General features: G+C 38.2%; 1 protein-coding gene across 11 annotated transcripts in view; it reads right to left on the reverse strand.

The window, feature by feature from the left end:
• ROBO2 (roundabout guidance receptor 2) overlaps positions 1-16,932 on the reverse strand; it is a 1,042,619-nt gene that overhangs the window by 54,096 nt on the left and 971,591 nt on the right. For all 11 annotated transcript variants that reach the window (XM_039556213.1, XM_010399525.4, XM_010399519.4 and 8 more), the window contains 3 exons: positions 15,319-15,490; positions 9,517-9,699; positions 405-447 (listed from right to left, as the gene is read on the reverse strand). In XM_039556213.1, coding sequence (XP_039412147.1) covers positions 405-447; positions 9,517-9,699; positions 15,319-15,490 — 398 coding nt within the window. The remainder of the gene's footprint in view (positions 1-404; positions 448-9,516; positions 9,700-15,318; positions 15,491-16,932) is intronic.

The following is a 16,932-nucleotide window of genomic DNA, read 5'->3' on the forward strand; positions in this document are numbered from 1 at the left end:
CTATTCATCATGCATGAATCATTTATTTCGTGATCGATTAAGTGTAATTGTTCACTCACAGCAATTTAGGGGGAGCCAATAAGGAGTCTTAAACAACAGCAACTTCATTTGCTAATGTCTAATTAATGCAATAAACATCCCAGTAACAAATGAACACATTCTTTGTGATATTTACTACTCATTTCTTCCAGGACATCTGGGAGATATGAAACATCTGGGCTTGCTTCTTCCAAAGTGCACAACAGATAGGTCATTAAACCTTGTGGTAAGGTAGTTAACTCCTCCTAGCACTATCAGTCTTCCCAATGATGGGATATGACCCAAGTGCATCACCTATAGCTTTTTTCAGATCCCTTATTTTAAAAATAAACACAGGGGAAAGACCTTTACACAAAGAAACATACCTTCCATTGCTCATTAGTCCTCCATCTCCTCTTTGGAAAGTGACTGTGTTTTGGTTGGAAAAAACAAAACAAACGAACATACACACACACACACACACACACATATAAGACAGGGAAAAATCAATTAGTAATAATTAAAAGTAACAATTCAAACTGCTCAGTGTCCGAGGTCAGGGGTCTCTTGGCATCATCCCATAACTAAGTACAGAAATGATAAGAAGAGGCTCAAGCGCATCAGGGCTACAGTTCACTTAGGATTTCACTGCACATTACTGATTGACACCACCTTGCTCTGTACCTTGCAAGGCAAAGCAGCCACCTGGGCAAAAGGCCTGAATTCACCACAGGCCCCTTCATATGACTTTGTGTTGCAAGTCTGAGCCATGTGATGAAATTGTTTTCTTGGCATGCTTCTGCTTCAGTACATAATGACATTGCAGCAGTGAGTTAATAACATCATGTCGTAATGCAGTAATATAATGTCACCACACAAATATGCCATTTCCCAGGACAAACACAAAGAGGTGGCAGCTCTATTACAGCTGAAGAGATGGAAAAAAGCATCCAGCCGCACCTTTTCCATTAGAAGTACAGTTTAAGAACTAGCACCCACACATAAATGCATACATGCCAGTGTGTCTGGGAAGAAAAAGTGTTTCCAGTCTTCCATCCATGGGGGATGCCAAGGACATAATCAGAGGGAGATAGTTGTTTTTATGTCTCCATTCACAGCTGTTTGACAAAACCAGCCTCTCCCTTATCTACCTTACTAACAGGATTACATTTCAGGGCAATATGGGTAAACCCACACTACTGGTGAGATGCTAATTGACAACATTTGATGGTCCTTTTTGAAACACTGAAAAAATATTTTGAATCAAGGCCAACAGACTACTCTGGTTCTCAGTGGCAATATCCCATTATTTATTGTCAGGCATAGATAAGGCAGATTATTAAATTATACCAATGTCCTGGACACCTGCCTCCTTACAGGCCGCTGACTGGATGAGGGCTTGAATTTTAGTGAGGAATGGAAGAGTTTGTAAATTTAAGATAGCTTAATTTAAGATAGACCTTCATTTGGAAATACTATTTACCTTTGTAAGACAGGTGTTCCCATCATTAAAATATAACTCCCACAGTATTTGCAATAGTTTCCAAGTGTTAGCCCAAATTACACTAACTCAGGATTAGGCTTCCTATTATACACTATTCTAATCAGACAAAGTTACTGCACGCAATAGGAATTCTGTGTTCATTAAAAAAATAAGCGATGACATAAAGCCACTGGGAAAACCCTTCTGATACCTTATAGAATCCTGGTTACTTTATTAACTCCTAGGATAATTTCACAGTGTACACTCAGCAAAGGGGACAAAACTGGCCCCTCTGGAATCTCTGCTGGAAGAATAGCAGGGTGATTAATTATCCTTCACTGCACAGCAGACTAATACCAATATCAGAAAATCACTGCAGTCATATGTCACATCAAAATGGTTAATAGCTGAATTTTGAAAGGGTGTAATCAAACCAATTAATGAAAAGAAAATCAAAATGCAAGTATGGAAAGTACTAAATAAAGGTCTGCTTTGAAAAACAAGACGTGGTAAAACATTGTGGGTAATTAATTTTAGAGGCAATGCTCCTTTCATTCACGTGGTACCTAACAGGCTGTCAAATGACTGTACCACTCATTGCTTAAAAGTGAATAATCTGAAGTGCTGTGCATATCATATGTGGATATGCGAAGATGCAGATACTGCCTGGCTTTGTTTCCAAGTATCTTGGTCAAAAGTACATTAGATGCTGTTTCCTTTCTCCTCCTCTCCTCCAAATTTAATACTTGATTTCTCCAACTTTCTGCATTTGTCAAAGTGACAAGAAATAAGGAAAATGAGAAAAAAAGGCTTGTTCAGTAACAACCTTTATAAATAAAGTTTACAGATCTAAGGGAACTGCAGCAAAACATATTTTCTGAAAACTGCTTGGATTAATGCTGTTGTTTAGACTGTCATCCACGAGAAATTATTTTGAAGTAATTTGTTGCCACTCGTATAGCACATACAGGTGTGTGAGATTCTAAAAGTGCACGTCCTACGGAGGAAAAAAACCCCAACAATATTTGCGGTCTACAAAATATTTCTATCCCTGTGTACCTTTATAAAACAAAGCTAATACAGAGGAGCTGGCTGGATTTCAGCAGTATTTGCCTGACACATTTTATTTTCTGTGTAGGCAGGTATGGAAAAACTCCCAGGCATGCTGTGAGAAAAGTATCAAGAAGACATGATATAGAGACCTCTTTGCTAGAGCCATAATTGCTGCAGATTTGCTGTGGCATAGGAGATTGCTGAGGAAAAAACAAGAATCACAGAATTTGTTCCTTTTTCTTCCATGTGTCCTGATGGTAGGAACTGTTGCCTTTTTTGTTTCTTTATTAATTTCCTGTGTTAAATAATCTTACGCCCTCCCAATATAAGCATCATCTTTAGAAGAAAGGTTGAGTTTGCAGTGACATTGTTTTTCCTAGGGAAGACTGAGTCTGGTTTATGTGATGTGCATGGAGCTAGGAAGGAAAACAGGTTTTTTCATTTACCCTTCACCCTGTATACCAATGTACACATGGTTATAATCTCAATGAGAAAATAAACAAGAAAGCATTTTACTTATTTAATTCTTGGTGTAAAAGGCTTTGGAATATCAACTAAAATTGATAAAATTCCTCTAGAAGTGTGGCCATGTCACCAGGATGCTACAAAACCCCCCCATACTCCTGATGCCACCCATAAATGGGTTACCTGAGGTTGGATAGAGAAGGTGCCTTTCTTTTAGCATCAATGTTGTGAAAGGCAAGACAGCTAACGACGGAAGATATGGTCAGGCTGCCAACACAAGCACTATGTTTATCATTCCTGCCATACATTTTGTCAGCATTTTTGCCTGCAGTTTGATTTCTGCAATTACAAAACAAGTCTAAACGCCTGAATAGGAGCATACTTAATGCAATGCAGGCTTGTAGATGTCACTGTAAAAATAAAACACACAGACAGCTGGCTTTATTCATCCTGTCTCCACTTCAAAAAGCAGCAGAGCAATTTCAAGGGGCAATGTAAGAGGAGGAAGGGAAGGATGCCCCTATCACTGACCCACCCATCTCCCTTGCTTTTTATCACCAAGGAAGCAAAAAAGCTCTTTCAGCAGTCTTTGCATCTGATACATGTTCTTAGAAAGGCTGAAGACCTGCAGGGATGAGATTGGTTTTCAAAAGAAGATGAAAAAGTAACCTCTGCATAGAGAGGTTTTGAAGGAATCCCCACTAGCTTATACTTCAAGGACTGCAAAAATGCAGAAATATAATTCAAAGTGCATTTTAACTGCATAAATATTTCAGGAAATTATATTTTATATATATGTATGAAAAACAGCATATGTTAAGGAGCTTTTCACATGCTTTTTATTAAATATATAAGGAGGTACCAAAAACCATTTACTAATATTATCTGACAAGGTTAAACTTAATCTTCATGCCTGCTAGAACTGGAAAAATATGAATGTATAGTAAGTCGACATTCTGAGGCAAGGAAGCTTTAGAGAGCTTTAGAAAGCTTTCTGTACGCCTATCTCTAGTAGGCCACATTTTCCTAGTGCAAATGAAAACTTTAATGTTGCCAGCCAAGTCTCATTCCTTTTACTGATAAGCTGTTCCTCAAATATGAATGTAGATTAATCCTCTTTAAATAAGCATTAACTCAGAGCAGATAATCAGCACATAAAAATTCCATCAAATCTTCTGTCTACCTTTGGATGATTCTGTCATATAGTTTATCCTCATTTAACAGTTTCGGGAGATGCACATAAAATGTGTAGTGTTCCATGATTCTCTATCTATTTTTAATTTGTTTTCTATTTACTGAGTTTCATAAAATCTTTAATCCCAAGGAGCACTAGTCACTAAATAAGCTTACCTACTCATAAGTTAAAATACATATTTACTTTTTTTGCATGACTGATGGCCTAGACACTTGAAAACTCCTGAATATTCTGGTGAGTGGGTACTGGCACAACAAGCTTGAGGGCAGAGGAAAGATAAGCAGATAAATGAAATTTCTTTTTTTTTCCTACAAATGGATTCCATCCCTTTTCACAGAAACTTGAAAAAAGAATTGTAACCTCCAATATAAAATACACAAATTATGTTCTGTTGCTGTAATACAATATTGAAATAATCCATCTGTTATACAAGAAGTGGTCAGATATGTCTTTTGTGCCATGTGTCTTTGTATCACATAGAAGCCCACCTTGCATGTTTATTTCCAGGCAAACGGAGTAAAGGGTAACCATAAAAATACAACAAACAAACAAAAAAATCCCAGTGCAGCAGTACTTTAGCTTTCACACAAACTCACAAAAGTAAGACCAATCCATCCTTTATATTACAGGAGAGATGGCTGAAAAGGGGCAACAGTTGTGTTTAGTGTCTCTGCCAAATTTGGTTTTGCTGAGAGTATGTCACAGTCACAAAAATGCGTGGTCCTTGTACAGCTGCAGATGATGCCACTACTGCTTACCAACAGTAACCTAACAAACGTATTAGCTGAATTTTATGTTTTGTAGCACTGATATTACTGAGAACCGAGGCCTGGTGAGTCATGGTGGAAAGGGAAGTGGAAGAACAGTGATCTACAGAATTGTGGCTCAATAACTACTGGAGTCAGTTCAACTGAAAATAACAAAAGAGATTTGGCTATGATTATCAATGTCACTTTATTTGTGACCCCCTCAGCCATTGATCAGTGCTTATGAAAATGTTCACAAAGACAGAAAGCTAAAAGTATTTAACTCAATCAGTTATTCTTCCCTGACACAAATCGTTATGAACTGCCTGACATTTGCTGTTTGCTCTTCTCTCACATGTTAACAGTGGTTTAGTCACAAAGCAGAACTTGTACATCTTAGGAGCCTATTAATGGAATACAAACAACAAATGGTCCTAGTGAATGACCCATAATCTGAAAATGACCTGAAAGAACATTTTTAGCAAGTAATTATAAAACTGCAAGATTTGGACTTTTAAATGACTATTTTTAGTGTTCTAAATTCTACACATAGGCAAATACAGATGAAGAAAAATAAAACAAAAAATATTCACATCAGAAATAATGGGATTTTTTTCTGTGTGTGAAATAAAGTAAGTATATGACTGTTCCACTAATAGATTTGATTCTCTACCACACAGTTAAATCTGTACATTCTGCAACAGTCTGGAGGAAGAATTTAAAGCAGATGTCTGAACAAAAAGTGTGTGTCTTCTAAAACCTGAGTCTATTAGGATAAATTCATCTCTAGTAAAAATTCATTGACAGCTGTCTCTGAGGAGATTCTGAAAGCTACATACCACTCTCTAAATAATTGCATCTAAACCCAAAGTGTTTCTGAATCATAACTTTGAGGGAACAACATACAATTGTGAGTGTCAAACCTCCACAAGCATAGGTATGTCTTTCTAAATGATATTATCAAGTGAAAATTCAAATATTAGAGAATTAACAAAGTTTCCTATGGAACTCTGGGTCTAAAGATAAGAAACATGCACTCTGTTCTGCCATAAGGAAAACCTTTTTTTAAATTAAAAAATGTTTTTTGGACTCGACTACTGGACGACTTAGGTTCTCAATTCCTCCAAAGGTTATTATAAGCCAGGAAACAGAATAGTTCTACAAAGTCCACAAGATGTCAAAACTGCTTCTAAAAAAGAATGTTTTTGGCAGTACCTCCGATATATCCCAGTTGCCCAGCACATGTGGATCAACAGCACTAAATCATGCTCAGACCCTGTGGCTCCAGCCCAACCCCGTGTCATGCCAGTGCGTGCTACAAACACAACGGTGAAAATGCACCACAGTTCAAGACAGCTGACAGTCATAGGCACCAAATGCAAAGATGTATCGTTTAATTTTGGAAAAAATCCTATGTCGTGTCTCAAAGAAAAGGCAGTTGAGTGTTTAGGGTGGGATGTGTTGTGCCATAGCTTACAGTAACCTGACCAAATCTGCCTGGAAGGTAGGGGAGCAATCCTGAGCCCCCAGAGCTTTTCCACAAGGACATTTCTCCCTCAGAATGTCTTGGGCTCCTGGGGCACACACCACCACCTTTGGTCATCTGCTCTTTCCTGCTAAGCTGAAGACCTGCTGTGGCTGAAGACAAGCAAGAGTCAGAGAGCAGCTACTGAGCATGAGGAGACAGCTCTGGTAAAGGCAACTGGGGGGCCAAACGATACCCCAAAAACTTGACAGGCTTCTGCTGGAAAATGCCAAGATTTATCAGCCTTTTACACTGTAACACTGAGGTACAATTAGTTTTGAGTTTCTAAATCTCGAGCTTAAGTATGAGAGCAGAAGCTAATTGTTTGTATTAATTATTACTATTAGTTGTATACTCTATTTTTCCTGGCTATCCATATATTGAATAAGCTGTTTGCAACCCGCTGTTTCAGCCACACTTCGTTTATGCTTCACATCTCTTTAATCATGCTTATGATAAAAGTCTACCATATGCTATCTTTGTTAGAGATAAGAAAAACAGGGTACCAGCTCTGAGCTGGGTAGTAAGAAAAAACCCCAAACGTTTCAATTTCAAAAACCCTGTAAAGGCAATGAATGCATCAGTTAGTGACTAGATTGCTTGAAGGTCTGAACACCTCACAGTAAGGCAAACATCTACTAAACTAAGAGCTAAAGTAGAAGAAAGTTCCATTTCTCCTTTTGGATCTGCTAAACTGAGCAGTTTTAAAATCAAAATTCAGTTATATATGAATAATGCTTGTTTATGCTAAGTTGGTTCAAGCATCTGGTCCTGTAAATTACTTTCAAAACTGTATTTCAGAGAGTTAGATAAGTACGTATGCAGAATTATAGTGACAGAGACATTAATGGTGATAGATTTTACTTTTCCCTGGAATCAGAAGGAGAATTTATGCTACATTTTGATCACAGATAAGCAGCCAGAGTATTTCTCTTTGTACTTGGGTTTGGTTCTGCATATTTCACATGTTCATAAACACTTTGGTAGCTAATGCTTGCAATGATGTGTTGGTAAGAGACAGACTAATGGACAGTACCTGCAGGGGTGAAGGTGAAGGACTGAACTGCAAAACAAGAAAGCAAACACATCGTGAGTTACACACCCTGACAAAAAGCGCTTATTGCAGGGCACAGGTTTCCTCTGGAAATCACTCAGTGGGGGTCGAATATCATAAGCAGGACATAACAGCTGAGCTTAAAGCACTGACCAGCCAGCAGCCAATGAGAAATGATGATTGGAAAGATGAGCAGTGAATTTTGACAGTCACATTTGAAGACTCTCTGTGTGGACATGCTGTTCTCCAAGTTGTAAACACTAGGATGAACTTTGAAGCATGATCTGTTATCTACTTTCCTTGCTGAAAGCATACACAATTTCATGATGCAATCAATGTTCACGTCACACTTAGATGCAGCAAATGCCATGAGAAGGAATGAGTTGCACGAGACGCTGTTTATAATTACTTACAGGTATGTTCTTCAAGTAATAGAAGACTGCTCTCAATTCTCCCTCACCTCAAAATGCCAACTCACACACAGGATTAATAATTCTCCTTTTTAAGAAAAATCTAATCTCAGCTTGTGTCCAAAGCTTTAGATAGGACTATTTCCTAAGATGAATAACAGAGCAGCTGTCTCTAGGATAAGAAATCTTGGGATCTAGAATGATATTTCATATAAGCATATGTGTAAGTGTGTGAGATATACATTAATTTCTCAACACAACTTCCACCTCTCGGAGAGTAAAAGTCACTGCTATTAAAGGAAAGAAAAAAAAATCACCTTGGGACAAAGCACAGCCCATGAATGACAGAGGTCATGTGGTGACACAAAGTGAGGTTCCACAAAAACCAAGGAGATCCAAAAGCCACTGGTCTCTCCATTCTCTCTTTCCACTGCTCATCTGACATCTTCTTGTCCCTTTACTAAGCCAGTAGAAAACAAATCCAGCAGGAAGGACTGGAAACCAACATGGAATAGTTTCCTGCTGGTTTAGTGAGCCCAGTCAGGACCCTGAGGACTCTGACAATGGCTAAGCTGAACTGAGGACATTTTGGTTGTGACTGATTGTGGGTTTTCGGCAAGCTGTTGCTCAGCCATTTAGGGAACCTGAGACCTTGGTCTCGCATTTGATAACTTGTAAATAGAAGGGCACTTGTGTAACTTCAGCATGATATAATGTCAACACTAAATATGTTGTATCCTCAACTGAGCAGATGTTTTCTCTTTTTAAGTGTTAATAAGAACTACAAGAGGACCTACTGCAATATTTGAAGAATTGGGGTATTTTTTGTGTTAAATTAGGCTTCAGAGTAGACCATTTTATGACAGTTCACCTGACTTCCCAAAAATTCGTAAGAATCCTGAAAACAGAATAATCCACAAAACAAACAGGTTGGGGATAGATGAAAATATTTTCATCTGGCAAGTGTATTTAATTTTCCAAATGTAGTTTTCAGAACCTAATTTATAACTGGAGCAAACATTTAATGAAAGAGAACATTCCAAGATGTTCTACCTCCAAGACAAAGCTATTTATGGCTTCTGCCTTAGGTAACTTTTGATCACACTTCTCTGTTAATACATCATTCTTCTCTTCCAGCTACAGGTATGAAGTCACTGATTAAGTACCTTCATTTATTTGCCATGCACATGGCTCCAGAGACATGGAAATGCACAGGAATGAAGGAGAAGACAAATACTCTAACTTTCAATGATGCTGCACTGCAAACAGAGTACCTCCTCAGCAAGGGGAAAGAGGAACAGTTAATCCCCTTTTTTACTCTTTTAATGCTAGATGTGCTGGAGATGTAAAAATACTGCCTTATGATAATGATGAAATGTGGTACCGAGCAATGCATTTAAAGCTTCTCATACACCAGCAATTTCACAGCATACATTTAAAACAAGCATACAGAAGTCACCCAGGACACTTTTGCTGTAAGTTCAATGTGGGTTTTAGGTAAGTTCAGTAGCCCCTGTTCCTTCCATGATAGCACCTGGTGAGATGGTAATAAAGTCACTGCTCTTACCAGCATAATTGCTGAGCCCCTTCCTCTTCTTTCTTCGCCAGTACAGCCAGATGCTGAAACCCATGAGAATGACCCAACATGCACCACCAATGCCAGCTATAAAGGCAGGCTGCTTGACCACATCAGTGATTTGCTCAGTTATGCTGTTGTTATTTTCGGTGATGACAACTTCATTGCGACCTCCTGCACGAGAGAAATCGAACAGAATACGGTAATTCCAGATTCTGTAACACACAGATGAACCACTACTACAAATTAAAATTTAAAAAAAAACCGTAATGGGTCTCAAAAGAATTACCCACAGTAGAAGAACTTTAAGAAGTAGAAATGCACACCAGTGTTTCTAGAGAGTAAATCTATAGCCATTTTGCAGATATATATTTGCAAAGATAGACCTATAGCACACTCCCAAGTAATCTAACAGATGCCAGTCCAGAGCTTTTTTTTAACAATATACATATTTGGTAGTTTGTTTTTCCATAATTATACACAGAATACAATAATGAGAAAATGAATCACAGGAAACTAATAAAAAAATAAATCAAGTAATCAATAAATAGCTTTTTCCAAATGAGTAATCCAAAACCAAAATATGCTACAACATCAGAAGGCCAAAAATTCTTACTTAACCCATTTGTTTTCCTTGAATACTGGTTTCCAAATTCAAAATAAACAAAAAAATAAATGCACTTTCCACTGGGGCAAAGATGCATTTTCCAGCAATTATTTCAAGGGGAAAATGGTTCATACAACTTCTAAGTGTACCATCTTTGACACAAAGCATAAAATTACAGTTAACTGTAAGCACTGAACAATCACAGCAACAGATGCTATTTTTTTTTCACCTAGAATATGCATGACATTCTTAACATCAACCTGTAAGAAATAATTATTACTTGGAATACCAATTAAAGTGACATGCATCAAAGAATCACTATATAGGATCTTAGATTGTATATTACAGTAGAAAACTAAATTCCAGTAGATGCTCTCATTGGTTTTCTGCCCCTCTTTCTGTAAAAGGGAACTCTTCTAAAAGAAAAAGCTTGGCGTTTGGCTTGAAAACCAATGCTCAGAAAAATCTGAATGGAAATCCAGGAAATGCTAAGGATATAGTTCTATATCCTATATAGGGCAAGCACTTTCAAATTGTCAAAAATAGTTTAGTTTTTAAATTAGGAAATGCAGGACATATTTTTCTAAAAAACCCCCAAAATTTGATTCTATGTATACTTTATATAAACTGCCCAAATCTGCAGTTTTGAAATTTGTGAAAGATTATCCATCATTTCCGGTAAAAGCATTTATATAGCTCAATCCTTGAAATGTTTAGGCAATATTACCAGATGCCTGTATACACGCTGAAGAGCTGCAAGAGTAGCTACTCTACTGAGACAAAGAAGATGCAAACACTATGATTCTCAATTATGAGACTCTATCACACACATAAAAGTAGTTGAACATTGCAATAAAACACTGAAATGGTTGCCTAGAGGAAATTATTAACAGTACTGTATCATTATGCTGTGCTGTGAAAATGGACTTATTCCTTTTCTATAATTCAGTAATGGTTAGATTTACTCCTTCCAAAAGAGCAGCTCGCTGGCTTCAGCCTAAAGCCAGCACTCAGGGTCTCTGGCTAAAGCAGAGCCAAAAGCCTGACACTTCCAGTGCTGTTTCCACGGACACCTTTTTGCAGGTGACCCCGAGTTCACACCAGACATGTTTTGTAAAAGGGGATCCTGTGCAGAATGTCCCTCTGGGACTGGCTCTGCCCAGCACCACCCCTGCCAGGGTGCAGCTTGAGGCCCTCAGTGGTGTTCAGATCCAGGCTGGGTTAATCGGGAAGAAATGCAGTGCCATTGCTATCACGCTGCTGATGACCCCGGTGAGTTTGTTAGGCTTCCTCTCTTTCAGCACCACGTCAATATTTAGTACTGCTGACTGTCTGCTTTTGCAATCAGACTGTGGAAGCTGTGCTAGAGCTTGGCTTGCTTTCAGTCATTCTGGGCAAGAAACAAAAACCAGGCTTCCAACAAGCAGAACATGTTCCACAGAAAGATGCTGCCAGACTATGCCTGCTAATGTACAAAAAGGCACTACACCAGTACTGGTGTCAGTCTATACTGGCCATGCTGGGAAGCTTCACTAGCATCAGGTTTGGGGAGCTGCAGCTGTCCTTTCCCATACTTGCATCTTTTGTCTTGCCACTGTCAAAGGCCCAATGGTTTCCAGGCCTGATGCAGTATGTGAGAATGAAACTGAGTGAGCAGCTGTGGCAAGAAAAGAAAGGAGGCAGCAGTGGCTGCTTTATCTGATTTTCCATGGTTTTTTCTGCCCATGGAACCAATCCATAGGTGCACCCCAGTGCTGAAAGAAGAAGTGCTGACAGTAAAACTAATAGAAAGGGGCTCTCTATGGCATGCTCTTCCAGACACAAAATCGATTTTCTAGTAGAAATCAGCATGGGAGTTGGAGTTGCTCTAATTACCATTAACTTGCAGTTAATTTCTGCGCCCTTTGGAGGAGAGGCCAAAGCAGTGGGACAGTGAGGAAACAGGTAGTGTTGGCACTGCTTCAGACACAGCTGTGCTACCAAAGAGAAGAGCAGGCAGGGAAGTACTCTGGAGACACCAGCTTTGGGAGTGGATGCTCCTCGATTCAAGAATGAGTTCTTCTCTCAGAAGCCTCCAAAAACATCTGGTGATCCTGTCTTCTCTTAAGAGCAGAAAACAGTCTTTTGAAAACAGAGGATGTGGGAACAAACTGCAAAGAACCTGGGGAGAGGTTTCAGTGGGCTGTATGCTCTGCCTCTCTTCTAGGGGAAGATACATTCTGTCTCCAAAGTAACTTCTAAAGTTTGCAGTCTGGCTGTTTGCTCTTACCCGTCTGTGCCTAGCAATTACAACTGCAAAAGTAATAATTCATTTAAATGTCAAAATAACATATGCTTTGTGGATTTGATGATGGAAAAATAAATGGAGACAGATGAATGTTATCCACTGACTTTTGATAAAATTAATATAATTGTTGGGGGTTGGGGAAACAAACAGCATTACTCTTGTACTTCTTAATATAATATTTAAGCAGAAGTAATAAATATGTCATCCAAGGTAGCAGTGTACTATTTCATATACTGCAGGTGGTTCTGTAACAATGCTGTCAGTTCAACTAATTAGAACATAGACAAGGGAAGTGTGCGACCTGTAACGCTCCATTGTTCCTGAAGACAAAAACATAATGAAATATAATGTCTTCCTCTCATTGGAGAGTAATGAAGAACAAAACTAATTTGTCGGACCAAAAATTAATTAGACACATCAGATTCGATTGTGCCTATTACTGTGAAAGTTTGCAGCTGTTCCTCATATTATTATGCCAATGATGGAATGTAAGAGGGAGCAGGCCAACTGATGAAGAGAAATAATAGCTATAGCATTAACCAGCATTTCCCTTATCTCCAATTTTATTTCTAGTTTTCCAAGGGAATGTGTTTCAGCGTGTCATTAGTGATCATAAAAGTTTTATTCTTGATTCTCTTTGAGTCTTCCATAAAATTTTTCAACATCCTGCTTCAAGTATGGGCACAAGATTCCTGTAACAGTGAGACAATTTCTAAATAAAGGAATAATATACTTTGTACTGCTCCCTATTTTCCTGTTTTTACTTTGTGGATTGTCACAGGTCTGTTATCTAAAATTATTCTGGGAGGCCAGTAGCTGATTATCCACCATGAAAACCAGTTATTTTCAGAAAAAAACCCAAACCAACTTTTTAGAAGAATGAATCCTGTATTTAAAAATAACATCTTTCTTTTTACACACTGTACTCTGTATTTCGTGACTATTAAGGTTTTACCGCTTAGAAATACAGCTTAGCTCTTCTGCACCACTGACCTGTTCTCTCCATAATTCAGCATTTCTGGAGTTTGCAAGTTGTTAAATTGTATAACTAAGCACCAGACCATATAGAACTCTATTATAATATAGTAACTCAATAATGTTTTCCCATTCATTATGATGTTTTGAGGTTTATTCATTAGCTCATTTTAAATCCATGCAAGTAGTTTCTTTTTAAATTTACTTAAAACAATAATTTTCATATTTTGTGATTTTGATTCCTATTCAAACATTGAAATGGTACCAACTCAAGTTTTCCAGAAATGCTATCACTTAAACACTGTTGCATTTATCAAGCAAATTTATAGTCTGAGAAGTAACTGCCAGCAATTCATAATCAATAGCAAAATAGGACCTAAACAAAAGGGAGATACAGACTACATATATGTAATTAACACATCCAGCTTCAGGCTCCAAAAAAGGAAACAGAAATGAGAACAGAAACATAACCCAAACAGAAACTACTCTCCTTTACTTTTCATGCAAAGGACTCTCAAATGTGCAAAGATGTCAGCAGATGAACTTGTAACTTGTTGAAGCAGACATTTTGGGATCATTTAAGGAACAACTAAGTACCACTAAGATCTCTGGGAACCATCCAGCAAAGACCTTTGGTGCAAGTATAACTCACAACACATTAAGTGACACAAGGCTACCCATGTACTTAAAATGCAACACACTTACTTTGCTTTGCTGGACTAAGTGCAGTGTATTTCGTGCCTACTTAGATGGACCCCTTAGTGAAATAAGGAAAAGAGGCCCAGGGTTTCTTGCATTTTTGGAAATCAATTTCTTGCTTTTACTTCTAGAATTTTTTTTCACCTCTTTTCTATGTCTGTTTTGTGGCTGCCTTTTCCAAAGCAAGTGCTACCCTCACTTCCACTCTTGTATTTCTGTCTCCAGTGAGACTTCAAAGCTGAAGTATCCTAGCTTCTGTTTTGATGAATGGGGGAACCTGAGTATCATTAAACATTTAAGCAATGCTTATGGGATGGCCTTTTCTAAGGGTCTACATGTAATAGACTAGTCCATGTTTGGGACAGTGTATTGACAATATTTTCTAGAAAGAAAATATTTAATAACAACAGAAGTCCCACAAACAAACAAACAAACAAACAGAAGTCCATTTAAGTAATAACTCAATTAGACCATATGGATAAAGGCAACAAAATTCCTGTATTCTGCACTCAAAAGAGGTGCTGCTTTGCACGGCTCATTTCAGGTTTGCTAAACACAGTTACTTCTAGTCTTCCCTATTTTTCCTGCCTTTGTATTTTATACTCAGGAAAAATTTTGGAAGAAACAAAACCTGTATTACCCTCAGGTCAGGAAATTAATTCTGTGTGGAAACCACTATTAACAAACAATTATTTCAAAGGCTGGGATGATAATGCTACCTTTGCTCTCTGGTCTAGAGACGACTTTTTCTTTGACAGAGGAGGCTTGCCAGCTTGGGATACCTGAGAAACACTGACTTTGGACATTCATCAAACAATGGTAAATAGTGCCTTAGGCACCAATGGAATGAGTAAGGCAATTACACAGTCATCTTAACAGAAGGAAAAGGGAGCCTGGGCTGTTTGTTCCACAAATCTGCCAACCTGCAGAAGTGGTAAATTAATTTAAAAAAACCCCAAAACATTAAATCATTTTCACTACACAATCTGCATTTTCTCAAATGTCTTGGCAACATACTTCCCTTCGTTGTCTGTAAGAACTCTGCAGGAAGAGAAGACAAAACATCATCAGGCAGTGGGACATAAAAGCTAACTAACCAGCTCTAGTCAAATCTCGTCTTTTGCTCCACGGATTTTTATGCTTCCAGAAGTGATGTATGAAAACATTTCTGAGAGGAAATAAAAGAAACAGGCAAAACAAAACAACAGAACAGACAATCACTTACCAATTATTATGGGTTGTGGGTCACTTTTTACTCCTACACCTGCACTGGTGCTTGCAGCAACTTCCACGCGGTACTGGATACCTGGATATAGGCCACCTATTACTACAGACCGAATGGCTGCATCTACTGTTTTGTTGATATGAAATCGAGTCTCATTACCTAGGCACCAGATCTGGGACAAAAGTTTATGTGTTAAAAAAGATGAAATTCTTCACACTCACACAATTGCGCATAGATATGACATATCAAGGTATTTTATGGCAATCACTTATCTGGGAGCTCTTGACAATTTTAATGTCCAGGAATAGATTAAATTGGGATGATTTAGCACAGCAAGCTATCCCAGATTAGCCAGCTGCAAAGTCTGCTTGCAAATACCTCTCTGGACTCTGGCTTTCCATGGAGTGCAAATTCTGTGCTTACACTTCTTAGAAGCACAGACCAGATTATCCAAGTGGAAAAGAGGTGTTACACATTAATCAAGATCTTGTTCATCAAACCTTTTATTAAAAAAACCCCCGTATTTTTTCCTTCTAAACTTCCTGCTGAATAGCAAAAGGATACCAAATAATAAGCACAGGTTGAAACACTTCTTAAAGCACTAAAGAACAAACAATTTTCAAAATTCTTTTCAACTTCCTTACACAGCACAAGAGGGATATTTGAAATTTCTGAAATGGAGTAAGCACAGACTCACATTTACCACTGCCTTTGTGATTATTTACATTGTTTAGGAATCCAGATATCAGTCTGTCACTCAATTATTATCTGATTAAACAGGAAATCCACCCTATAATGACAACTGGCATTTGGTGATGGGAACAGTCCATGTCTCTCTCTTGCACTTTTTTATAGTCTTCTCCAGAGCGGTTTCAAAACTAACTTCTAGGCATGTTTCTTCAGTTAATGTTATCTGCAAATACAGCTTCTGTATTACTAAAGAAAGCATTTACTACCACTCAAGAAAATCAATGCATAAATATATCACACGTACACTTACATAAAAATAACAGCAGAAGAAAGCACTATTGGTGGAACCACTATCAGTGACCAACTAATGCCCCTAAGCAGCAGCAATAATATCTTTACACTTACTTTTGACCCTGCTCAGTGTTTCATTACCCCTTATCTTTTTTTTCTGTGAAATGCTCGGAAAGACTTGAGCAAGAAAAAAAAAATCTCTTGTTTTCCGAAACCCGAGGAAACCTTATTTGCCAGCCAGAATGCATTAGGGTGAGAAACTATTGCATTCATTCCTTCACTCCTTGTCTGTCCTGGTCTTAGGTTACAGCAGCTACGAGACGCCCCTAATTAAAAACATTTAATTCATGAATGAATTTACAGGCGTTCTGATGCTTGAAGTGGAATTAACAGATCTACTCTCAATTTGTTAGAAAATGCACTGTGGAACTTCAGCAATTATTTTATACTCAAGGAAATATTAGACTCTCTGCAGCATTAACTGTAGCCAGCTCACTACTCAGGCAGCCACCTAACCTAACACAGGAGGGCTGTAATAGGCAGTGACTCCAGCTGGTTTTATACACAGCCCAGGGGCCTGAGCACTCACCTGGAACATGGCTTTTATTAGCCATCAGCCAACTTTGTTTCATA

Source organism: Corvus cornix, chromosome 1, assembly GCF_000738735.6.
Source record: "Corvus cornix cornix isolate S_Up_H32 chromosome 1, ASM73873v5, whole genome shotgun sequence".
Classification (NCBI taxonomy): Eukaryota; Metazoa; Chordata; class Aves; order Passeriformes; family Corvidae; genus Corvus; species Corvus cornix.